General features: G+C 42.8%; 1 protein-coding gene across 2 annotated transcripts in view; it reads right to left on the reverse strand.

Moving 5' to 3' along the window:
- The window catches only part of Mboat1 (membrane bound O-acyltransferase domain containing 1), a 107,926-nt gene that overhangs the window by 45,586 nt on the left and 39,961 nt on the right, over nt 1-22,379 (reverse strand). For both annotated transcript variants that reach the window (XM_052728958.1, XM_052728957.1), the window contains exons 2-3: nt 8,571-8,716; nt 7,463-7,540 (exon numbers count right to left, since the gene is read on the reverse strand). In XM_052728958.1, coding sequence (XP_052584918.1) covers nt 7,463-7,540; nt 8,571-8,716 — 224 coding nt within the window. The remainder of the gene's footprint in view (nt 1-7,462; nt 7,541-8,570; nt 8,717-22,379) is intronic.

The following is a 22,379-nucleotide window of genomic DNA, read 5'->3' on the forward strand; positions in this document are numbered from 1 at the left end:
TTCAAGTCAAATAAAAACTCCTGAACGCAGTATGCAAGGGGCATCCCGTGCTAAGCTCTCCTCCACCGTGTAGACTCATCTTCAGCTGTGTGCCATGTCCATTTAATGCTCCATTACATTGGCCTGCCAGTGGTCCACAGTTGCATCTTGTGTTTTCAGGCCAGATGCCTCTCTGTATGCCCCTCCTTTTCCTGTTACTCCTTCTCTATCCTACAGCTCATCTGGAAACTGCCTGGTTTTCAGGCAGGACTCAGCCCCAAAGCCACCTCTCCACTATCACTTGCTCAGACATCCTCCCTGATTGATCCTGGTTGTCAACCTGACTAGATTTAAAATTGCTGAGGAAATACACCTTTGGACATATCTGTGAGGATATTTCCAGAGAAGATTAACTGAAAGGAGAGATCAGCCCTCAATGTAGGTTGTGGTGGTATTGTATTCCCCAAAATATTATGTACCCTAATAAACTTATCTGGGGTCAGAGAACAGAAAAGCCACTAGATACTTAGGATAGGCAGTGGTAGCACACACCTTTAATCCTAGCATTCCAGAGGCAGAAATCCATGTGTTCAAGGATACAGCCAAGCATGGTGACTCATCCCTTTAATCCCAGAAAGCGAGCCTTTAATCCCAGGGAGTGGTGGTAGAAAGCAGAAAGGTATATAAGGCATGAGGACCAGAAACTAGAAGCATTTGGCTGGTTAAGCTTTTAGGTTTTGAGCGGCACAGTTCAGCTGAGAGCCATTCGGATATGAGGACACAGAGGCCTCCAGTCTGAGGAAACAAGACCAGCTGAGGATCTGGCGAGGTGAGGTTAGCTGTGGCTTGTTCTGGTTCTCTGATCTTCCAGTTCATCCCAATACCTGCCTCAGGTTTGATTTTATTAATAAGAACTTTTAAGATTCATGCTACAGTGGGTAGCAATTCCAACACGTATATAGATATAAAGTCTAAGGGTGTGTACACCTACTTCTTTCTTTCTTTTCTTTAAAGATTTACTAATTTTACTTTATATGTATGAGTGTTTTGTCTACATGTATGCCTGTGCACCAAGTATGTACAGTCCCCACACAGGCCAAGAGAGGGCATCAGATTCTCTGGAACTGGCATTACAGGTAGTTGTGAGCCACCATGTGAGTGTTGGGAATTGAACCAAGGCCCTCTGGAAAAGCAGCCAGTGCTCTTAACTGCGAAGCCATCTCTCCAGCCCGAGCTGCTTATTTTTGAGCATGTGCAGCTATCATTAGACTCCAGCTTCTCCAGCCTTCCAGTGTGGGCTCAGAACCCAAGGAGTTCCAGGCTTTAGTGCCAGATTATGACTTCTGAGACATCTAAATTCCTAGAATAAGTAACTACAAGGTTCTCTGCCTTTCCAGTAGATAACCACTGATGAACTACTCTGCCTCCACCATGTAAGCCAATCTAATAAAGCCCCTTTATGTGTATATCTGTCTCTCTGTATCTCTCTGTCTGTCTCTCCATCTCTGTCTCTGCCTTTGCCCCCCCACCGTGTGTGTGTGTGTGTGTGTGTGTGTGTGTGTGTGTGTGTGTGTGTGTGTTTACACAGGGTCTCACCATGTATCTTTGTGGCTGGCCTGGATCTCACTCTGTGTAGACCAGGTTGGCCTGGAACTCACAGAGATCTACTTGCCTCTGCTTCTGCCTTCCAAGTGCTGAGATTAAAGGCATACACCATCATGTCTGGAAATATATATATTCTATTGGTCTTGCTCCTCTAGAGCATCCCACCTATTACACCACCCCTGTTCCCCAAGCCCAGCATAAATCACTGCTCAGCTGCTTGTATTCTTCTAGTACAGGACACTAATAAATTAAAATTATCCACATGGACATCTGCTTCCCCAACTCACTGGAACCCTGAGCATAGCCCTTAGCCTGACACACGGATTGGGGGTAGGGAGGGCATCATGACTATTAGAAGAAATGAATACACTTAACATTTTAAATGTCTCAGGAAACCAACAGATAGAGACATAAATCCAAAAGCTATAACTTCTAGCATATGTCATAAACCAGGGAAGATAAATATTCTGACATTAAATTGTACTGAAACTCACATGTTAGCATTAAATTAACTCATGAATTCTGGGTCAGCCCAGAGAATAGTAAAGTAAGGACAATAGCCAGATAGTGAGCATAAAGAGTTCTCTAAAGCATTACACAACATTGGTTCTCTTTAACCTTAGTCATGGAGGACGATGTCACAGGTGAAGGGCAATGATCGGCGTTTGCCTACTGTGCACAAGTAGGACCTGAGCGTCCTACTCAGCGTCACCAAAAAGAAAAAAGGAAAACAGTGAGAGTTAAATGGCCTTAAACAAAAAGTTCAAAATCTGAAACGTTCTAAAATGAAAAACACTCCACAATTAAAAAAAAAAAAAGAGTGTCATGTCAGCCCTCAAAAAATTCAGTTTGCCAAAGATCTCCAAGCCTAAGGTTCCAGATTCAATGTTCATGCCACTGTGGTCTACACTCACATTCCAAAATCTTAAAGCCTTCAAAACTGGAAACACTTCTTTCCAAAACACTTTCGATAAGAATAGTCAGCCTACTCGATACACAAAAGCTCCCCTTACCTTGGATCCATCCTCAATCCCTTCTAACCACGAAGCCAGTCGATAAAGTCAATGGCCAAGAACACGTGCCCTGAGAAGCAAGAGCGGGAGTGGGAGGAAGCCGTGCTGCCTCTGGCTTCCACTCACTTTCTCCAGACCATGAGCTCAAGGCGAAAGTACAAAGCAGATTCAACAGACAATAGATTCTTCTAGAACCAGGTCAACTATCGTTCCACCTGTTTCTTCCCTGGCTTACAAGGTAAACAGATTCAATCCAGTGGTTGTAACTAAATCGCAGCTGTCAATGACAGGGATAAGTACTGAACCCTAATACAAGAGGGCATTCTTGCCCTGGCTGGACCTGAATTCCTGTGTGGGGCAGAAAACATATATTGTGAACACAAAATAATAGGAGTTCAAACCCCAGCACTTGTAAAAGCAATCTGTGGTATGAGAAACTGGCATGGTGGCTATTTTTGGAAAGAGGAGTGTGGCAGAGATTGGGACAGGATAGTTAGTAATGTTCTCTTGTTGGCCTGGCTGGGTGTATTCTCTTTATAAGAAATCATCAACCTGAATTTACTTACATAAGCATTCATTACCTCAACTCAAAAAATAAAATAAAATCTATATCTTACACACTTGTTTTAGAAAGACTGTGTTAGCAATAATGAAATCAAGTATCAACTGATATATTAATCATTTATGTATTGAGACTAATAGAAATACATTAAAAGGAGCTTAGTCTAGTTTGTAGCACAAACAAGGTCTCCAGAATCAATTAACTAAATCACCAGTTGCCACACAAGGCCTCCATCCTGGAAGATATGGAGCAGATCTGCTTCAGCTGGTCCCAGTACAACAAGCTGATGCCTGTGCTTCCTGCCCAATACTGTGATTGGCATGGAAATAGGTGGTACCGAAGAATTCTCTGAAAACATCCTGAGCAACAGCTAGGCCAGAAATGGGTTCCTATAGAGCAGACAACACTACCTCTCCATATCTCTTCCAAGCCCCAAGATGGAACTCCCAACACTGGACATGAAAAGGAGAACAATTTAGATGGGATCATGAAATCATAGTCTTCAGACTTTGCAATCAAGAGAAGTGGGAAGATGACTGAGTGGGTGAGAATGCTTGCCATGCCAGCATGAGGACTTGAGTTCAAATCCCAGCACCCATGTAAAACCTGGTCATGGCTGTACTTGCCTGTAACTCTAGCAGTTGGGCGGGGGGAGAGACAGACAGATCCTAGAAGTTTTCTGGATAGCCAGCCTAGCCAAAAATAGTGAACTCCCAGTTTCAGTGAGAAACAGAGTCTCAAGCCAACGAGATGTCCAGCACCAGAGGAGAACACCAGGACATCTGACATTCAGCTCTGGTCTCTGCATACATGCATGCATGCATACCCATGCATGTACCACATGCATACGCCTACCTACACACACCTGCACACACATGAGGGGGTATTCATAATCATTCAGAAATAACCACACAACAATTTTTAATTTAAAAGAAAAAAGTCATTCACACTATTACAAACCTCAGACCTCAAGGGAGTTGGGGAAAGCTCATCGCAGGGAGGCTAAGCCACCTGTCCGGATTTCACATTTTCTGACCTCAGCCTCTTGTTCTTTCCCTGAAACAACTGAGGAAAACAACTTTGGGACATGGTAGAAGTTACATGGAGTTCTTCCTCTGGGAACTGCTTCTGCAAACTGGCAACCACTCAAGCAAACAGAAAGAGGAAGAACAAGTTTGAGCATCTTCCATGTTTATTCTCATAGCAGAGCCTTCTGCTACCACAAAATTATTATGGTGAAAATCACGGTCTGTCTGTGAACTGCTCAGCTCCGCCCAGGTTGGAGTGTCCCATTCCCAGACTCTGGAGTGGGACTTGGAAACCTAGGCCTGCCACGGAACAAGGGCTAGTTTTTGACCCTCTAAAACCCAGAACGTACCCCATAAGTGCCATGACAGTATGAGGAAGAGCAGACAAGATTATCATAGGTAATGGCAAAGTCCCACCCCTCACCAAGAAGCTATCTGCCGTTGATGACTGGCGGGATAAAGAAAACTAGTTTAGTTCAATGGAGTGATGCCGGGAGCATCGCCTCTACACCCAGGGCAGACAGTGTGCTCAGGAATAGCTGGCGAACATCTAATAGAATCCAGGAGGGCTTGGGGTTTTTGTTTGTTTGACTGTTGTTTCATACTTTGTTTGTCTTTTTGTTTAAGAGGAAAAAATAAAAGAAAAAAAAACAAATGCGACAAAATGGAAAAAAGAAAAGGAAATGTGCTATAAAATGTAGCATTATTACTAATCATTTAATTCAGTGGTTATCAACCTATAGGTCATGACCCCTTTCGAGGTAGATGAACATTTCACAGGGGTCACCCAAGACCATCAGAAAATACAGATAATTATATTACAATTCATAACAGTAGCAAGATTACAGTTATAAAGTAGCAATGAAAATAGTATTATGGGCCAGGCAGTGGTGGCGCATACCTTTAATTCCAGCACTCAGGAGGCAGAGGCATCTCTGTGAGTTGGAGGCCAGCTTGGGCTACAGAGTGAGTTCCAGGAAAGGCGCAAAGTTACACAGAGAGAAACCTTCTCTCTAAAAACCAAAAAAGAAAAAAAAAAAAAAAGAAAATAGTATTATGGTTGGGGGCTACCACAACTGTAGTAAAGGGTCTCAGCATTAGGAAGATTGAGAACCATTGATTTAATTGCTTTTCAAACTCATGTTTAAGAAGACAAGCAAGCCGGGCGGTGGTGGCGCACGCCTTTAATCCCAGCACTCGGGAGGCAGAGCCAGGCGGATCTCTGTGAGTTCGAGGCTAGCCTGGGCTACCAAGTGAGTTCCAGGAAAAGGTGTAAAGCTACACAGAGAAACCCTGTCTCGAAAAAAACCAAAAAAAAAAAGAAAAAAAAAAGAAGACAAGCAATCTCACCCCCAACCCCAGACCATGACATTTTTAAAAAAGCTTTTATAAGCATTATACATATTGTGTAAAGCATTTATGGAACTTATCCTTTTCAAATCAATAAAACAGACTTCCCAGTTTTCCTCCAGAAGGAATATCTTTTCAAGGAGAGAGAGCTTAAGAATCACATTTCCACAGCCATTTGGACACAAAGTTGGAAGACTATGAAATTTAAAAGCACATAAAAAGACTTTCCTCTGAAAATGAAAAATTTATTGTAACAACAAAATGATATACTGAAAACATACTTGCTAGTGTTTTGAAGAAGTATGGTGATGGCCTTACTAATTAAGGACTTCTGGAAGCCAGAAGGGGGCTTTCCATAGAAGCCAGAAACAGAGAAACAGCAAGTGCGAGCATCTTGTTTGTTTGTTTGCTTGCTTGCTTTGGGTTTTTTGTTTTGTTTGGTTTTGTTTTGTTTGAGACAGGGTTTCTCTGTACAGCCCTGCTGTCCTGGAACTCACCCTGTAGACAGGCTGGCCTCAAACTCCCAGATCCACCTTCCTCTGCCTCCTGAGTGCTGGGCTTAAAGGCATGCACCACCACACCTGGCCTGCAAGGATCTTTTCAAAGCACCCTGGCTGTTACTTTCATAAATATCTACTGAGCCTTCACTGTTGCCTGTACCAAGAATCGTTCTAAATGTTGAAAACACAATATAAGCAAAAGATAAAAGTCTTTATATTCACAAAGTACACTAGCAGCTGAAGAGAGGGCTCAGCAGTTCAGATCGTTTGCTGCTCTGACAGTGACTGATTCCCAGAATCTGTACCATGGGGTTTATAACCACCTATAACCCCAGTTTCAGGGGACCTCATGCCCTCCTCAGGCACCTGTACACACGTGGGACACATAAACTCGCACAGGCACAGGCATACATATAAATAAAAATAAATTCTTGAAGATTTACTTGATTTTTAATTGTGTGTGTATGGGTGTGAGTATGTGCATTTGAATGCAGGTGTCCAAGGAGGCCAGAAGGTGAGTTCTCTGAAGCTAGAGTTATAGGCAGCTGTGAGCCCCCACACTTGGATTCTAGGAACTGAACTTGGGTCCTCTGGATGAGCAGTATATATCCTTTCTTAAACAGTGAGCCTTCTCTCCAGCCCCCACCCCCGCCAAATAATTTTTTTTAATAAAAGAAACATTAAAAATAACTTTCTAGAGTTCACAAAAGGCAGAATCAACACTGAGTTTTCAGACAGACCACAGGAAAGACAGACAGACGTTGTCAAACACACTCCATCAGTCTATCTGCTGATCATGTTGATCATACAGACTTCAAGGGAGAATTAAACTACCTCTGAGACTCAAAAGCCAACAACACAGCACAACTTAGCTCTTTCTCATTAAATAGTTCTCTTATATTCTATACATTTACATATTCAAAGTCTACAACTAGTGAGTTTTGATATATGCAAACATTTAGAAAACTGTACTCAAATCTGAGAACGGACTTTGCCTCACCCCTGCACATTTATACATGCTTCTTTTCATGACCTTGACCCATCTCCTGGCACCACCCCACACCATAGATTAGCTTGTGTTTTCTAAAACATAATCCAGGTGGCTTCCTTCATTCAACACATTTATTCTGAGGTGCAAACATGTCATTCTGTTTCTCCAGAATTTATTTCTTTCTACAGCTGCATCATACTAAGAATATCTAAGTTGTGCCCAGCTTGAGGCTGCCTCATAAATGGATAAACCTTCTTTCAACTGGATCCCACTTTGCATCCTTTTTCCATAAGTCCTTTTCTGAAGATTCCTCTTTTCCCTGTTCTCTGACATTCTGGAGGCCCTTAGACACATCACTCAGGGGAAATAAGCAAAACACATTTCAGAAGATCACAAAATTCCTCCCCGAACACTGCTCAATCTCAGGATCTTACCTGTGAATATTGGATACACTTGCAGTGACCATGACTCCATAACACATCAACACCAGCACAAAGAGATGTACAGCATACCTTTAAGATAGAAGGAAAGGGGGAGGTGCTAAGAAAAATTCGTACTGACCTACGCATTGGATAACCCACCCCTACCCATTCCAAAGAGCAAAGGATTCATTAACGCATGAGAGAACGTAAGTCAAAGAATTGTTCTATGGAAGCAAAACACTATTTCTCAAAAAGACACCAGGAAACCTGGACACAGTTTGCAGTTGCAGCCGTTGGAACGTCCGGAATCAGTAAGTGAGTAGTTGAAGATGTTCGCATCCCATATAAAATTGAAAGCCCAAAAGGAATTCTTTTGGGTGGACTTTATGCTTTTTAAGTCCCATAGCTATTTCTGTAAGTTTCAGAATACCAGTACCAAAACCCCACATATCAGGGGTGTTTTGTTCTGTTTTTTTTTAACACAGTGGCTGATTCAAAATATGCATCCTTTCCCAATGGTTTGTGGCAGGGTTAGAGAAGTATCCTGATACCTTCAACAAACTCACAAATTTCCCTGAAGAGATACTTCTAGAAATGTTAATCTCTAAAGCATGTACCCTAAGAAGTACCACTCCCTAGGTATTTGCCATGTTTGGGTGTTAGGAGGTATCTACACTAAGTTTAACCCTCCATCTGATAGAGAATGACTCATGGCCCTAATCCCTGCACTGAAACCTTTGGACTAACACCAAGGCTCCAACAGCAAGACAAGAAACACAGCAACATTTGCAAAGATTAGGGAGGGGTCCCTTATTGGGAAAAATTAATCCTTATAACACTCCATCCGCATGACTCAAGGAGGTCTGTAGAGGTCTAATCCTAAGGGGAAAAGACAGCACTGACTTCCAATGGCTAGCTTCTTTGCCAGCTCTAGTCTCTGACATGAGTGAAGGTTCCCAGGACATCCCAATTAGTTTACAGTAAGGTATCTACAGCATTCACAATCTCACCAAACTTTTCAATGCAGGAGGTATTTTACAATGTCATGTATTTCTTACCAAGAATATCATCACAAAACATCCAAGTGATAAACATTAGAATTTATGAGGTTCATACTCACCAGCCAAAACAAAACACAACGAAATAAATGCCCAAAATGGTGGCCAATGTGTGACGGACCTCCGGGCTGGCTTTACCAGGATGTAAGTAGATTCTAAACCAGAAAGCAGCAGACAAGGCAAAGAGCTGGCAAGCCACGAAGTTAACCTGTGGAGACAGAGAATAAAGACTTTTTCAGTGCTTTGCCTACATATAAATCTGGTTGGGGCTTTTCAGGTGTCTATACCAAGATGCCTCTGAAACTTAGGTTTCTCCCTGAGCTGAGTGTTTGGAGAAGGGGTGAGCAACAGAAGAATGCTGCCTTCACATGATATAATAACCAGGGCTGGGACGATGGCTTAGAGGTTGACAACACTTGTTCAGTTCCCAGCACACACACAGCAGCTCTTACCCATCCAAAACTCCGTTTCCAGGAGATCTGATACCCTCTTCTGGCCTCCTGGGGTACCACACATGCATGTGGTGTGCAGCCATGCGTGTGGGCAAAACACTTATAGACAAAAAAATTAAAATAAAATAAAGAAATGATAAACCCAAAAGTCCCTTCTCCAGCCCCTTCAAATATTCAAATGCTCTCCTTCCACAGAATGAAATTTTAGTGTCTAATATTTAGCGGTCCTCAATATTCCTAAAGCTGTGACCCTTTAATACGGTTCCTCATGCTGTGGTGACCCCCAACCATAAAACTATATTTATTGCTACTTCATAACTATAATTTTCCTAGTGTTATGAATCATGATGTAAATATATGATATGCAGGATATCTAATATAACCCCAAAGGGTTCATGACCCACAGATTGAAAACCGCTGCTCTAAGGAGACAGGAAGTCTGTTGACTGGGTCTCCTTTCCTGACTTTCAGCACTTCCCTAAAAGGAAGGGTATATGGTCTGGCACGCCCTTGTGCTGTGGTTTAAATGCAGTACACCCCCTACAGGCTGACGTGTTGGAACTTTTGAGTCCACAGCTGATGATGCTATTTTTCGAAGGTCGATGTATTGTTAATAGGTGGAGCCTCCCTGGAAGAAGTACATCATGGGAAGGCCAAGGCAGGAAGATCAGTAGTTCAAGGTCATCATGCCTGGTTGCATATATGAGTTCAAGGACATCCTGGGCTATATATGCAAACCAGGGAAGGAAGGGTGGGAAGAAGTGAGGGAGAAAAAATATATTCCTCACAATCCATGGGAAAGATCAGCTAATTTTTTAGAAAGAACAAACATGTATCATTGCATTTTAAACTTGAGGCAATCTAATTCCAAACATGTTGAGTGGCTCAATCATTATCAAAAGTTAGAAAAGTAATGCAAATCCTTCAAAGTATTGAGGATGAAAATCTGTATCAAGGCACTTTGAGAAAGCAATAAGTTAAAAAAAAAAAGGATTTATGACACCACAAGATTTCATCAGCACTTTTCCAAGACTCAAAGGGGGGCAGCAGTTACTAAAATTCATTAGCTCTGTACCAGGGGAGAAGAGAGGGTGGGGGAAAGAAGGAAGGGAGGAGGAAAGAGGGGGTATCAGTTCCACATGCGCTCATTTTGTTTTCTCAATAAAAAGCAACCATACTTTAGATCCCTGATAGAAAAATAGTACTTTCAGAAAGATTTGTTGTCTTTAAGGATGGCTGTACTGTTTCTTCTGTTTAAAAGATTGTATATCACCAGGCACCCAAACACACCTGTTCCCACTAGATTCCACCTTTATTTATGACCTGAAAAGATCCAGAGAAAAGGACTTAGGAGCCTCTATGCAAGCTTTGGTCCTACCTTTTAATCTAGGCTAAATGAACAACTGGCATGCACGCACACAAAATAGAGTGAGAAACTGGTGTAGCAGAGCACTCTTGTAATTCCAGCAGAGGGGAGGCTGAGGCAGAGGATTGCTAGTTCAAGGACAGCCTCAGAGTACACAGTGAGATCTTGTCTAAAAAAGATTAAAAGTGTGTGTGTGTGTGTGTGTGTGTGTGTGTGTGTGTGTTTATCACACATTGTTTCCTCTCAGTCCAGGGAGCAGCCTATAACCACAGTACAGCATCTTTACTCAGGAGAGTGGCCACACAGAAATTTGCTTGATTCACTCTGTTTGGCCAGGAATTGTGGAGCATTTGCACATGAGAAATGATTTTATATATATATATATATATATATATATATATATATATATATATATTAGTTTATATATATATTAGTATTCCTTAGAGCACAGCCCTCAGGACAGTAGTGATAGCACTGCCTGGAAACCAGTTAGAAACAGACCTTCTCCAGCACCCCAGACCTACCTAGTCGGGGCACTTTATGGGTGAGATCCAATAACACGTGTTGTGCCCCCCCACTCTGCCCCAGCATAATCCACTTTGAAACTGTAGTGTGAAAGGGAAAGAAAGCTTTCAGTGAGCTAAATAACCAACGACACAATCCAGTCAGGCATAATGGTGTATACTTATAATTCCAGCATTTGGGAGGTGGAGGCAGGAGCATTATCACAATTTTGAAGGCAGCCTAGGTTATGCGCTGTTTTTTAGGCCAGCCAAGCTACATAGCAAGACCCTATCTCAAACTCAAACTACAAGAAAACAAAACAAAAAGAATACGGCTTAAAAATGATTGTATTGTTTGAACTGGCTAAGATTCCTTCCTGCCCAAACTTCATTGAGGTTCCTGTATCTTCTAGATACAGCCTTAGTTTTAGTAAGAACCATACCGCGGCCCTCCATGCCTGATCACCTTTGGTGTCTGATCAGTCCCCTGCTCCACCATCACCTAGGGTCATCTTTAGACTGAAGAAGCTAATACATATGACCTCTTGAAATAGTGCATGCACTCTCTAGTAGACTACATTCCCAAAATTAGCATGTGCAGAAGTTGAGCGCAGGATGAATTCACCAACTCTTGTAGGGCTGTTTCCAACTGACATCCCCAACCCCTTCCCTGCTTGCTCTGTACCCAGTCTCTCTCCCACCCAACATTCACATGGTACCCAAGTCACTTTCGTCCTTTGCTTCTGTCTGAAGAGGCAATAGAGCCCTGAACCCAGTTATTCTCTGGGTTTTCAGCTCCTAAGCTGAGTTTTATAAACCCACAGTAGAGACAAGCTTGAAAGTCAAGGAAGTTTCCAGAAAGGGGAATGGAAAGGAGAGAGATCTTTATTTTTCCCTTTTCATTCTAGAAACTTGTCTTCATGAAAAGAACTCAACATACACCAAAGCCCCCAAAGATTAAACCCCACCTCTTAGAGGAAGCATGATAAAGAAATTGTGCGGGCATGCATTATGATATTGTTTTATTAAATCCTTCACATTTACATGGAACACTGGCCACTGGTGGGTTATTTCCTTTTCCAGCACTGCAGCCTCCAGAGGCATGCTGGGGGCTGCAGTTTCATTCCTGAGCGCTAACAGCCCTGTCGCCACAATTACAGCATTGTGTGGACCTGCTGTACAAAGAAGTAAAGGGCAGCTGTTTTGTTGATCAGATTCCCAAACACAAGCTAAGCTGGCATGACTCAGATCCAGCACAAGCTCAATTTCCACAGCCTTTACAAGATTTCAAAGGAACTTGGAGGCAATCAAACACACCCCCAAAGTGTGCATTCTTATCCCACCCACCCAGGGTATGCTGTGCTGAGCTTTTCAAATGGGACTCATAAATAACCTCGGCTATTCACCCACTCCAGTAGAAAGCTGTTGTTTGGGGATTTCTGTCTCATGGCCTTCGTGGCTTCCAACTAAAAACAAACTGTGTCGGGACCTAAAAATATTGCCTTCCTCCTAATTGAAGAGAGGCAAGAGCACTATTTTTAACAGATAGCACATATCAAAAGTCTAAAATGATTTCCCCCTCTTCCTGCAGTGTACTAGCAGTACACCAAGAGGGGCAGGCAAGAGGGCAGGCCTGGAACGTTTTCCTCCACAGCGCAGCTTTATGCGCACCAAGACAAAACCAACGTGATTAAATGATCCCTGACTCAAAGGAAAGTCTTTCCACCACAAACAGTACTCTCAAAAAGCCGAAGGGGGAGCTCGGACTGCGACTCCCTTCTGTTTTCTGTTTCAATGAACAAAAAGTGTCTGTTCCACACCCTTTAGCTACTTTTCACTTTCAAAGAGATCCTTATTCCCAGCACCTTGGAATGTCAGCAAGACATGTTTTTAAGTCTGCAACAAGACTGTTTTTCTCCCCAGCCTGTGGGTAAGCAAATGTTATTAAAGATGGATAATCAATGTGCATAATTTTGTAACCCAGCAGATTTTTCCATTGATAGCTCCTCTCATCCTGAACATAAGTGTCTTTTATTGAGTACTTAGGATGGATGGAGGACAATGATTTTGCACTAATGATTCTGACAGTTTTATGCCGTAGCCTGCTTCCCTAGACACAGGGAGACGATTAGGAACACTAGCATGAAGTGCAATGGCTGAAGTCACAGCAAAGTCCACGGAGGTCCACAAAGCCCACGGAGGTCACTTGTGGTTCTGTACCACTAAGTCTCAGTTCCTAGCATTTCCCCAAGAAGCACTACCACTCAGGGAAAATTGCCAGCCGCCTGTAGAATTTCTGGTGCTGCCATATCAAAGTACCACACAGCAAGTGTCTTGAACAACAGAGACTTATCATCTCCTGATTCTGGAAGCTGGAAGGCTGAGACCGAGATGTGAGCAAAACTGGCTTCCCTGGTGCTTTTCTCCTTAGGTATACTGACTATCTTAACCTGCGTCCTCACATTGTCCCTGTGTGTCACTGTCTTAATTTTTCGTATAAGGACACCAACTATACTACATTCCATATGGCCTACCCTCATCACCACATCCTTAAAGACCATCTCCAAACATGGTCACATCCCAAGACACTGAAGGACTTCACCATGTGAATCCAACCTGTAACGCTGCCCAATAAAAACCCTCTTCCCAAACCCATGAGCTGAAGTAGACATCACTTATCTCAGAAGGCAGAGAATAGGCAGAGCCCAAAGCCAAGGCTGCAGGGGGTGCTGTGGGCCTCATCATAACCTGGAGCCAGCTACCTAGAGGCTAAACCAAAATGACTGCCAATAGGACCACCGAGCTGCTGACCCTGCTTGGATGCTACCACCCCTGTGGAATGATAGTTCACCCTAGGTTTGTGCGTGTTGAAAAAGCCCACTGTCCTTTGTCCTTTGTTTCAAACACACAAGCTTGAGAACAGTGACAAAAAGCACTTTTTAAAAATGTATGCATTCATGTATGTGTGCATGCACGGTGTCCATCCCATATCTTCTTCTGTCACTCCCCACCTTATTTTTCCAGACAGAGTCTCTCACTGAACCTGGAACTCACCAATTTGACTAAGCTGGTTGGCCAGCAATCCCCAGGGATCCACCTGTGTCAGCCCCCAGCACTGAGATGAGCGCTACTCACAACTGGAGTTCTTACAGGGGTTCTGGATGAGGGAATCCAGCTCTCTATGTTGATGCAGTAAGCAATTTACCTACTGAGCCATCTCCCCAACCTGGCAATCAGCATTTACTGAAACATATCATGTGTCAGGGGCTAAACAACTGTCAGTTGCTGTTCAAAGTGATTCACACCTACTATCTCATTTAATCATTGTGAAGAGTGTCAGTAACTGCCAAGAAAACTAAAATACCAACTCCTTAAAATACTCGACCATGTGGTAGCACTCTGAGTTAAACTGAGGCTCCTCATCACCTGCAAGACACCAGTGCTGTCCAGCAGAAACCTGAAGTAAAAGTATGAGGGCTAAAAGTTCTTGCCAATGACTGTTCATTGAGTGAAATTCTCCAAGTCCCCAGAGTTTGTATTCTCACGTACCAAGCCTCCTTCAACAGTTTTGAGCAAAATGAGATTAGCCCTCTTAATTCCCAGAGAAACAATCAGCACATACTTGGTGACAGTTTAATTTGCACAGGAAGACTTCTGGCTTGCCCTGTCCTGAAAATATCATGCAGCATTGTGTTAGTTACAACTGAGAATGAACAACCTTTAAAGACTGACACTATTGGGGGGCAAATGATTATGGTGTCTCTTTAGCCATGAGAAGGCTAAATCTACCCAAAAGTCATAGGTTTATAGTCCTTGACTCAGTAAACAGGGAAGGATACATAGACTTCAGGACTATGTGGGATCTGAAAAACCCTGTAATCAGACTCACTCTCACCCACCTCCTCTGGAAGTAAAATTCACTACTACTGTTAGCCAGTATAAAAAGCCAATAATAATGGTGGTGTGACTAATAATTATGGTACCAAGCACATGGCCAGAACTTGTCTGAGTCCACTTGTCTGTCTAAATAAGTCCTTTCATCTTCAAAACTCTAAAGATATTCGAAGTCTGTGGTAGACAAAGAAAATAAGTCACAAAAGGGTTAAGAAATTTACCAAAAGCTCACACACCAGAAAGACAGTGGTAATTCTGAATTTGAATTCAGGGGATCTAAGCTGAGAATGCGGCTCATTTGACACAGTACCTGCCTCGCAGGCACAGAGACCTGGGTTTAGTTCCTAGTACTGCATAAAACCCAATGCGATGCTGTGCACCTGTAATCCCCACACTGAGGAGGTAGAGGGAAGAGGATTGGGCGTTCAATGCTATCCTCAGATAAACAGCGAGTTTGAAAGCAGCCTGGGCTATGGGAAACCTTGTCATAAAGAAAAAGAGTTCAGGGAGTCTGGCTCCTGAGCTCAGCAATGAGCTCATTTCATTCCATCTTCTCACCCAATTCCAACATCCTGTTTTCTAGATGAAGAAACAAGCCTAGTACGCGTTCTGGGTCACAGAGTGCTGAGCCTCAGAGTTGAGAACTAGACCTCGGGTGTCCTGTATGAAATCTGTTTCCTGTGACTATGATGCACACATGGAAAAAAACATTTAAAAAGAAAAAGGGTATCATTTGGCTCATATTTTCAGTCCATGGACAATGAGCCTTGGTGATTCAGGCACAAGGTGGCATAGAACATCAGGGCAGGGGCATGTGGTAAAGGAGGCCTGCTCACCTCATAAGGTCCAAGATACAGACAGGAAGAGGCAGAGGTCCTAACATTCAAGGGCATGCCACAGTAACTAAGCTTCATCCAACTAGGCCTCACACCTTAACACATGGGTGTTTGGAAGACATTTTGGGTCCAAATATGGCTTCCTGACTCACATCCAGCAAGCCTTGCTGTGGCTCTTCACAGTCTTGGAAACAGGTGGAAGTAACACAGAGTGGGGAGTCAGAGGGGCCCGTGTAAGAACAGGGTCTTATCAAAGAACTCTGGATGTCTGAAGAGGATAAGGGACGGTGAAGAGGCCTGGAAGAGCATGTGGAACATTTGTGGATGATGTTGTAAGCTTGAATGTGTCAAGATCTACATATAGAAAAACAACCCTACTATTAGCAGGTGTGTGTGTGTGTGTGCGTGTGTGTTACATATAGGTAATATACATTTGTATAATGTCTAAATGGCTAATAGAAAATATAAGCATTGTGTATATATTAATATAAAATGTACATATATAGTGCATAAGTGTATATTATGTGTATTATATGTATTTATGAAATCTGAAATTTTTTATGTGACTCAGTTCCACCCAGCCAAGGTTGTAATCAACTTCTCTCAATCTAGATGAATAATATAACATCCAGTACAGAATTGCCACCATGTTCTTGGTTATATGAGAAAATAACGTCTATCCACAGGCTTGTTATGGGCATTAAGTGGAATGTGCTAGCCCTTTCTGAACTGTAAAATTCCATATGAGTTAGCTGAGCTACAAACGGTAAAGTTAATTGACTAACCAGACCACCCAGAGACAACGACTCTCAATTGACCACTAGAATCAAAGGTATATTTAAAAGAAATTTTTAATTTAAAATGAAAAGAAAATTCCTCCCAAAACAAAATTGAAAAGGGCTGATGTTTGAGCTTAGAGATGGCTCATCAGGTAAATGAGCTTACCGCCAAGCCTTGGTGATCTGAGTTCAATTTCCAGGATCCATGTGGTAGATGGTGAGAACCAATTCCAGCAAATTGTCCTCTGACGTCTAAACCCATGCAGCAACACACACACACACACACACACACACACACACACACACACACACACACACACACACACGTTATGTAATAAAAGTTTTTGCTTCCTCCCAAAACAAAATTTAAAGAGACTAATATTCATAGGGGCTGGGACCTCACAATGGAAGAGGGAGTCCTTTCTGCTGTAAAGATTTCCCAGGTGATTCTAACAGGCAAATAGAACTGAGTCCTGCTTCCACTCATCACACTGCTAAGTAGCAGATAAAGGGAACGTAAGTATATGCTACAGTAATTAACTGCATTACAAAAACGTATCAGACTTATATTGATTTGATCCAAATTTCTCAAGTGTTCCCCAGAGGGGTGGAGACCATAGCCCCACTCTACAGAAGGAGATGGAGTCTCCTGACAGATAGATCTGCGTTTACTACCTGACTCAAGGGAACTATGATGTCACTGGCACTTTTTTGACATGGCATTCCTAGGTGCTGGCTGACAAGTCCAGTGTGTCTTTTGTTAACATTCCCTTGCTCTTGCACATCCTCTGCTTTATGTATCGGAAGAAGGCTACAGGAAGACTCAGCACATTATAGACCTAAGTGTTTACACAGGGCTTAAAAACAAACAGGGATCTTCCTGTCTCAGCCCCTCAAATAGCACTGAGGTTGCAGGCTTGGAGGGCCATGCCTGGCTCTTTACATACGGGCTGAGGATTTGAACTTAGGTACTCAGGCTTGCACAGCAAGTACTCTTACCTTTCTAAGGCATTCCCTAGCCCAGGGTTTGGTTTTTAAATGCTGTTATATCGGAAGATGTCTTTAAATATGCTAAACTTCATATGAAATGTGTATCTCTAGGTTGCACTTAATAAAACCATAATGTGATTTGAAATTTTAATAATGAGCAAATAGGGAGGTGCTATGGGGGTGGTTCAGTTAACAAGGTGCTTGCCATGCAAACATAGGGACTGAGTCTGGATCCCCAGACACTGTGCCTGGCATCACAGAAGACATCTGATATCCACTTCTGCCCTCTACATACACACACATAGGCACAAATACATACACATGTACATATACACACATACCACATGTGCGCATGCACACACACACGCACACACACACGCACATGCACACGCACACACATGAAAACCGATTGGTTCATATGGAGTGTGTAGGGCCGTTCAGACAAATTAAACTAACACCTTGTGTTCCAGGACTGAATGAAACATACTGCAAGGATGCCATGCCCTTCCTTCTTCTAGGCACCGAGTAAAACCACATATAAATGAAGTCTATTGTAAGCAGCCATGTGAATTTTCACTAATTTCATTATATTATAAAATTAATAAATGCTCATTTTAAATAAGATGACAGGAATCTATTTTCAATGGAAGATGAAAAAATTAAATGAAGGGACAATCTCACCATCTACCTTCCTTCTTACAAGATCTGTGAACATTCCTTACTACATCTTCTATATTTCATTTAAATGGGAAAAGGTAGTTTCTATTTGCAGGCATTGGTTTCTCCTTTGGCTTCTACAGTCATGGTATAATGCCTACCCTGTGATGTGGTTTTCCACTCAGCTATGAAGATGGGTATCTTTCTCAATGTGGTGATTAATTCTGTCAACTTGATTGGATTAGCAAATGCCTAGGGCATTAGTCAAGCACTCCTCTGAGTATGCCTGTGAGGGTGTTTCTAAAGAAGATTGGCCAAGAGGAAAAGACCCATCCTCAATGTATGGCACCATGCCATAGACTGGGATCCAGACTGAATAAAAAGAAAAAGGGGAAAGTCAGCTGAGGACTGGGTTCCCTCCCTCTGCTTCCTGACCCACCATGATGTCAGCAAGCAGCCTTTTGCCATCACAGCCAGAGCTAGTCCCACAGCCATGCCTTCTGCTCCAGGCTGGACTGTATCCCCTGAACCTTGAGCCTGAGTAAGTTTCCCTTCCTCAAGTAATTTCTCTACAGCCATGAAAAAAGGAACTAATACACCAGATCTGTTCCTCTCAAGTTAACTTTTCCTTTTTAGATCTTCAGGGTATTCCACAGCACGGGGTAGTGGAAGGCTCAGTGAACATTCCTCATTCCTTAGTTTTTTACAGACAGCCTGGAATTTCCATTTCATTTCCCAGGAAGGTATGTTAGTCTGCTTTGGGCTGCTGTGACAAAATACTTGGCATAGGTCATCTTAAAGGAGGAGAGGGTTTGTGGCCCACAGCATCAGAGGTTTCCATTCGTGGCCACTTGGTCCCATAGCTGTGGTCTTGTAGCAGGGCAGAACATCACGGTAGAAAATAAATGAGGAAGGAGGTCTGTTCACCTAATGAAAGCTGGGAAGCAAAGTAGGAGAAAGGAAGGGCCAAGGTCTCCATTTGCCCTCCAAGGCATATCATACCCCCCAATACTCACTAGTCCCCATTCTTGCAAAAGGTTCCAACACCTCCCAACAGTGCCAATGGCTGACAACCAATCCCTCAACACCTGACCTTTGGAGGATGTCTAAGATCGAAGCCATAACAAGGAAGATGCGTTCCACTTCCTATCCACCCCAAGGAGTCCCCAGGTGGGGGGGGGGGGGGGTGACGTAACAAAAGTCAAAGGGAGGCACTGAGCATGCCCAGTCCAGGCCCTAAGGGCTTCCCTCATGGAGAACTAGCCTGTCTACACAGAGGCATTCTTAATCTGTGCTCTCTGCATATTATCCTACCCCAGGAGTCTTGCTGCTGTGAGGACAGGAAGTCGGTTTCATTCCAGAGTAAAAATGTAAAGCAGACCCTGATGATGCAGAGAGACCAGCCTGGGGAACTTGGAGAGATCCTGTCCCCAAATAAAAAGTGAAGAAAGGGGCAGGATTGGATATAGAGCTGAATGATAGGAGTTACAGCTCAGCATGCATGAGGCCCTAGGTTCAACCCTTAATACTCTGCTGTGGGATGGTCTGTATGTCAAATGTGTTGCTGATTGGTCAATAAATAAATCACTGATTGGCCAGTGGCCAGGCAGGAAGTATAGGCGGGACAAGAAGGAGAATAAAGCTGGGAAGTGGAAGGCTGAGTCAGAGAGACACTGCCAGCCTCCACGATGACAAACAGCATGTGAAGATGCCAGTAAGCCACGAGCCATGTAGCAAGGTAGAGATTAATGGAAATGGATTAATTTAAGCTGTAAGAACAGTTAGCTAGAAGCCTCCCACGGCCATACAGTTTGCAACCAATATAAGTCTCTGTGTTTACTTGGTTGGGTCTGAGCGGCTGTGGGACTGGCAGGTGAGAGAGATTTGTCCTGACTGTGGGCAAGCAGGAAAACTCTAGCTACAATACTCCAACAACAATAATAGTAATAATAATAATAATAAATAGTAAACAGAGAGAAACTATTGTGATCAATCAGTTCCATCATTATTAAAGTAATATTTTAATCTCTGGTGGTAGTTGCTTGGGTCTTATTTTCAAATCAGTCCTATATCTAGGAGAGAAAGCAAAGTGTACTCTGTGTCAATGGTCCAGGATGTTATCATGTGCATGACAGCATTCTCTCAACCATTCTATGAGTTCTCATTTGCTTACAGCTTTTGTTGTTACAAACAACACCGTACAGAATACTTTTCTACATATAATTACTCACTGGTGAAGTCTTGGATGTAAGATAAAGTCCTGGCTCCATTGACTGATGTAGTTACTCAAAATTCTAGTCCTGCTAGTTCTGTTTTCTAAATGCTGAGGTCAGTTTCAATGCCCGCTAGTCGAATATAAGACAGTTTCTCCCCGACCCCCACCCACACCCCTTGAGGCTGGCACTGGATGAGGAATCTGCCCAGCTGCTTTCAATCAACTGGTGGTGAGAAACTGGGGTGCACTGCTTTCAATTTCCTGGCTAGTGGTTGAGCACATGTTCACGGCTGATTGGCCTTCAGCCAGGGAGTCTCGCGGTCAGTAGACTAACATCTTCAAGCATTCACCGCAGAGGAGGAGCATCACCCAGAGGAGCTGAGCACAGTCCCCGAATCAGCAGAAAGCAGGAGACAGTAAGTAGTGCAATGGCACAAGTGTGAAAGTGACCTTGTGGAGCAGAAGCCACCTTGTTCCCTGGTGTAAGTAAGACACAGGCTAAATCGTGTGGCCTGTGTCTCTGTAAAGTGAGAGGAGGGCAGGGAGGATGGCTCAGCAGGTAAAGACGCCTGCTGCCAGACCTGAGTCCAATCCCCAGGACCCAGCTGGTGTAGGGATCCACACACATAAACACACACACACACACACACACACACACACACACACACACACACACACACACACAGATAAACAAGTAAATGTAAGTACATAAACCAGACACACAACAGTTGGAATAGTGTAGCTACTCTGACAGAATTGAGTTAATAGATGTCAGGTGGCGAACACAGCATACCCACAGCATTAAATGTGCAACACATGCTAGATGTTACAACCAGCATCGCTTTGGTTCCTTTGAACTGTTTTTCTGATGCTGAACAGAGGAGGGATGCTTGGAGGAACTAATTAGAGGCCACCAGTTTCTCAGAACAATCTTCAGTAGAAATCATGTACAGGATGCAGAGACTTCCCCCAAATCACAACTCCCTCACGAATAATAAACTCCTACACAGTTTATTAACTCACACGGCCTACATGTAAAAAGGCAACTGGCCCACCAGCTTTTCCAAATGGCATTTGGGTTAATAATTGTGTTTTAAAGACACAAAGTTTACAGCTCAGGTTCTATTCTCCTCTTTACTTTTAAATTCTTAGTTACTTATATTTACATACAAAATGTAAAAATTAATTTTAAAAATTAGTCCAACCAGAATCAATACTATGACAGAGTAGTGCCATCCCATTAAAAAGACAAAATCTCTCTCTCTCTCTCTCTCTCTCTCTCTCTCTTTCCACACATGTTTAGCTGTTTCCCATCACTAATAAGGCAGTCAGTAGAACTATCATCAGTTTTTTTCCCAGTGGGTAAAATGAAGGTTAATTAAGGTAAAGATAAAGAAAAACAAACTCTCATGTGGCTTCTTCACCCCATAGCCTATGTTGTCTCCTAAACAAACAAAAACTAACCGTGAACAACCTTTTCATGATAGAAACTTCATCACTCCAAATTAAGTAATAATAATAATAACTATGGTAGTAATAATAATAATTGCTATTTAGGATCTTAGCATGAGTGAGACCTTCAGGGACAAAGGAAAAAAGCACAGCCAGGGCTGCTGTCTTATGCAATACCCAGGGGCAAAACCAATTATCTCAGAATACTTTGTGAAATTCTCAGAAGTCTCAAAACAAAATTAATTTTAATTTGGTTTAATTTGAAAATAAAATACATTGCCATTTAGTTTTCATAAAACAAAGCTCTCATGGGGCTAGCTGGAATACAGCACAAATGTCACATCTCCAAAAGTGGAGGGACCTCAAGGATCAGTGGCCTTTGAGGAATGGAGGGTGGAGGCTGTCAAAAGAGGGATACTGTCACAATGTATATCCCCTAGGACCTACGCTATTCTGAGCTCTCATTACATCAGCACCTTCTCCAAAATATTTGTGTATAATAAAAAGGAAATCAACATGGACCAAGATTCGAAGCAACTGCACATCCCTACGAATCAACCTTCCTCAGTTGCAAAGACACAATTATCAACTGTAGGTTAATTTTAGTTTCAATAGTAAGCAAGCTTTTCTTTAGTGTGTATTAATTTTCCAACCTTCTCAGCTCTCTATTGGGGTTACAGGAAAAAGGAAATTATTTGAAGTTTTGTTTGTTTTGTTATGACAGGGA

This window comes from Peromyscus californicus, unplaced genomic scaffold (genome assembly GCF_007827085.1).
Source record: "Peromyscus californicus insignis strain IS unplaced genomic scaffold, ASM782708v3 Scaffold_8__1_contigs__length_139910024, whole genome shotgun sequence".
In the NCBI taxonomy this organism is placed as follows: domain Eukaryota; kingdom Metazoa; phylum Chordata; class Mammalia; order Rodentia; family Cricetidae; genus Peromyscus; species Peromyscus californicus.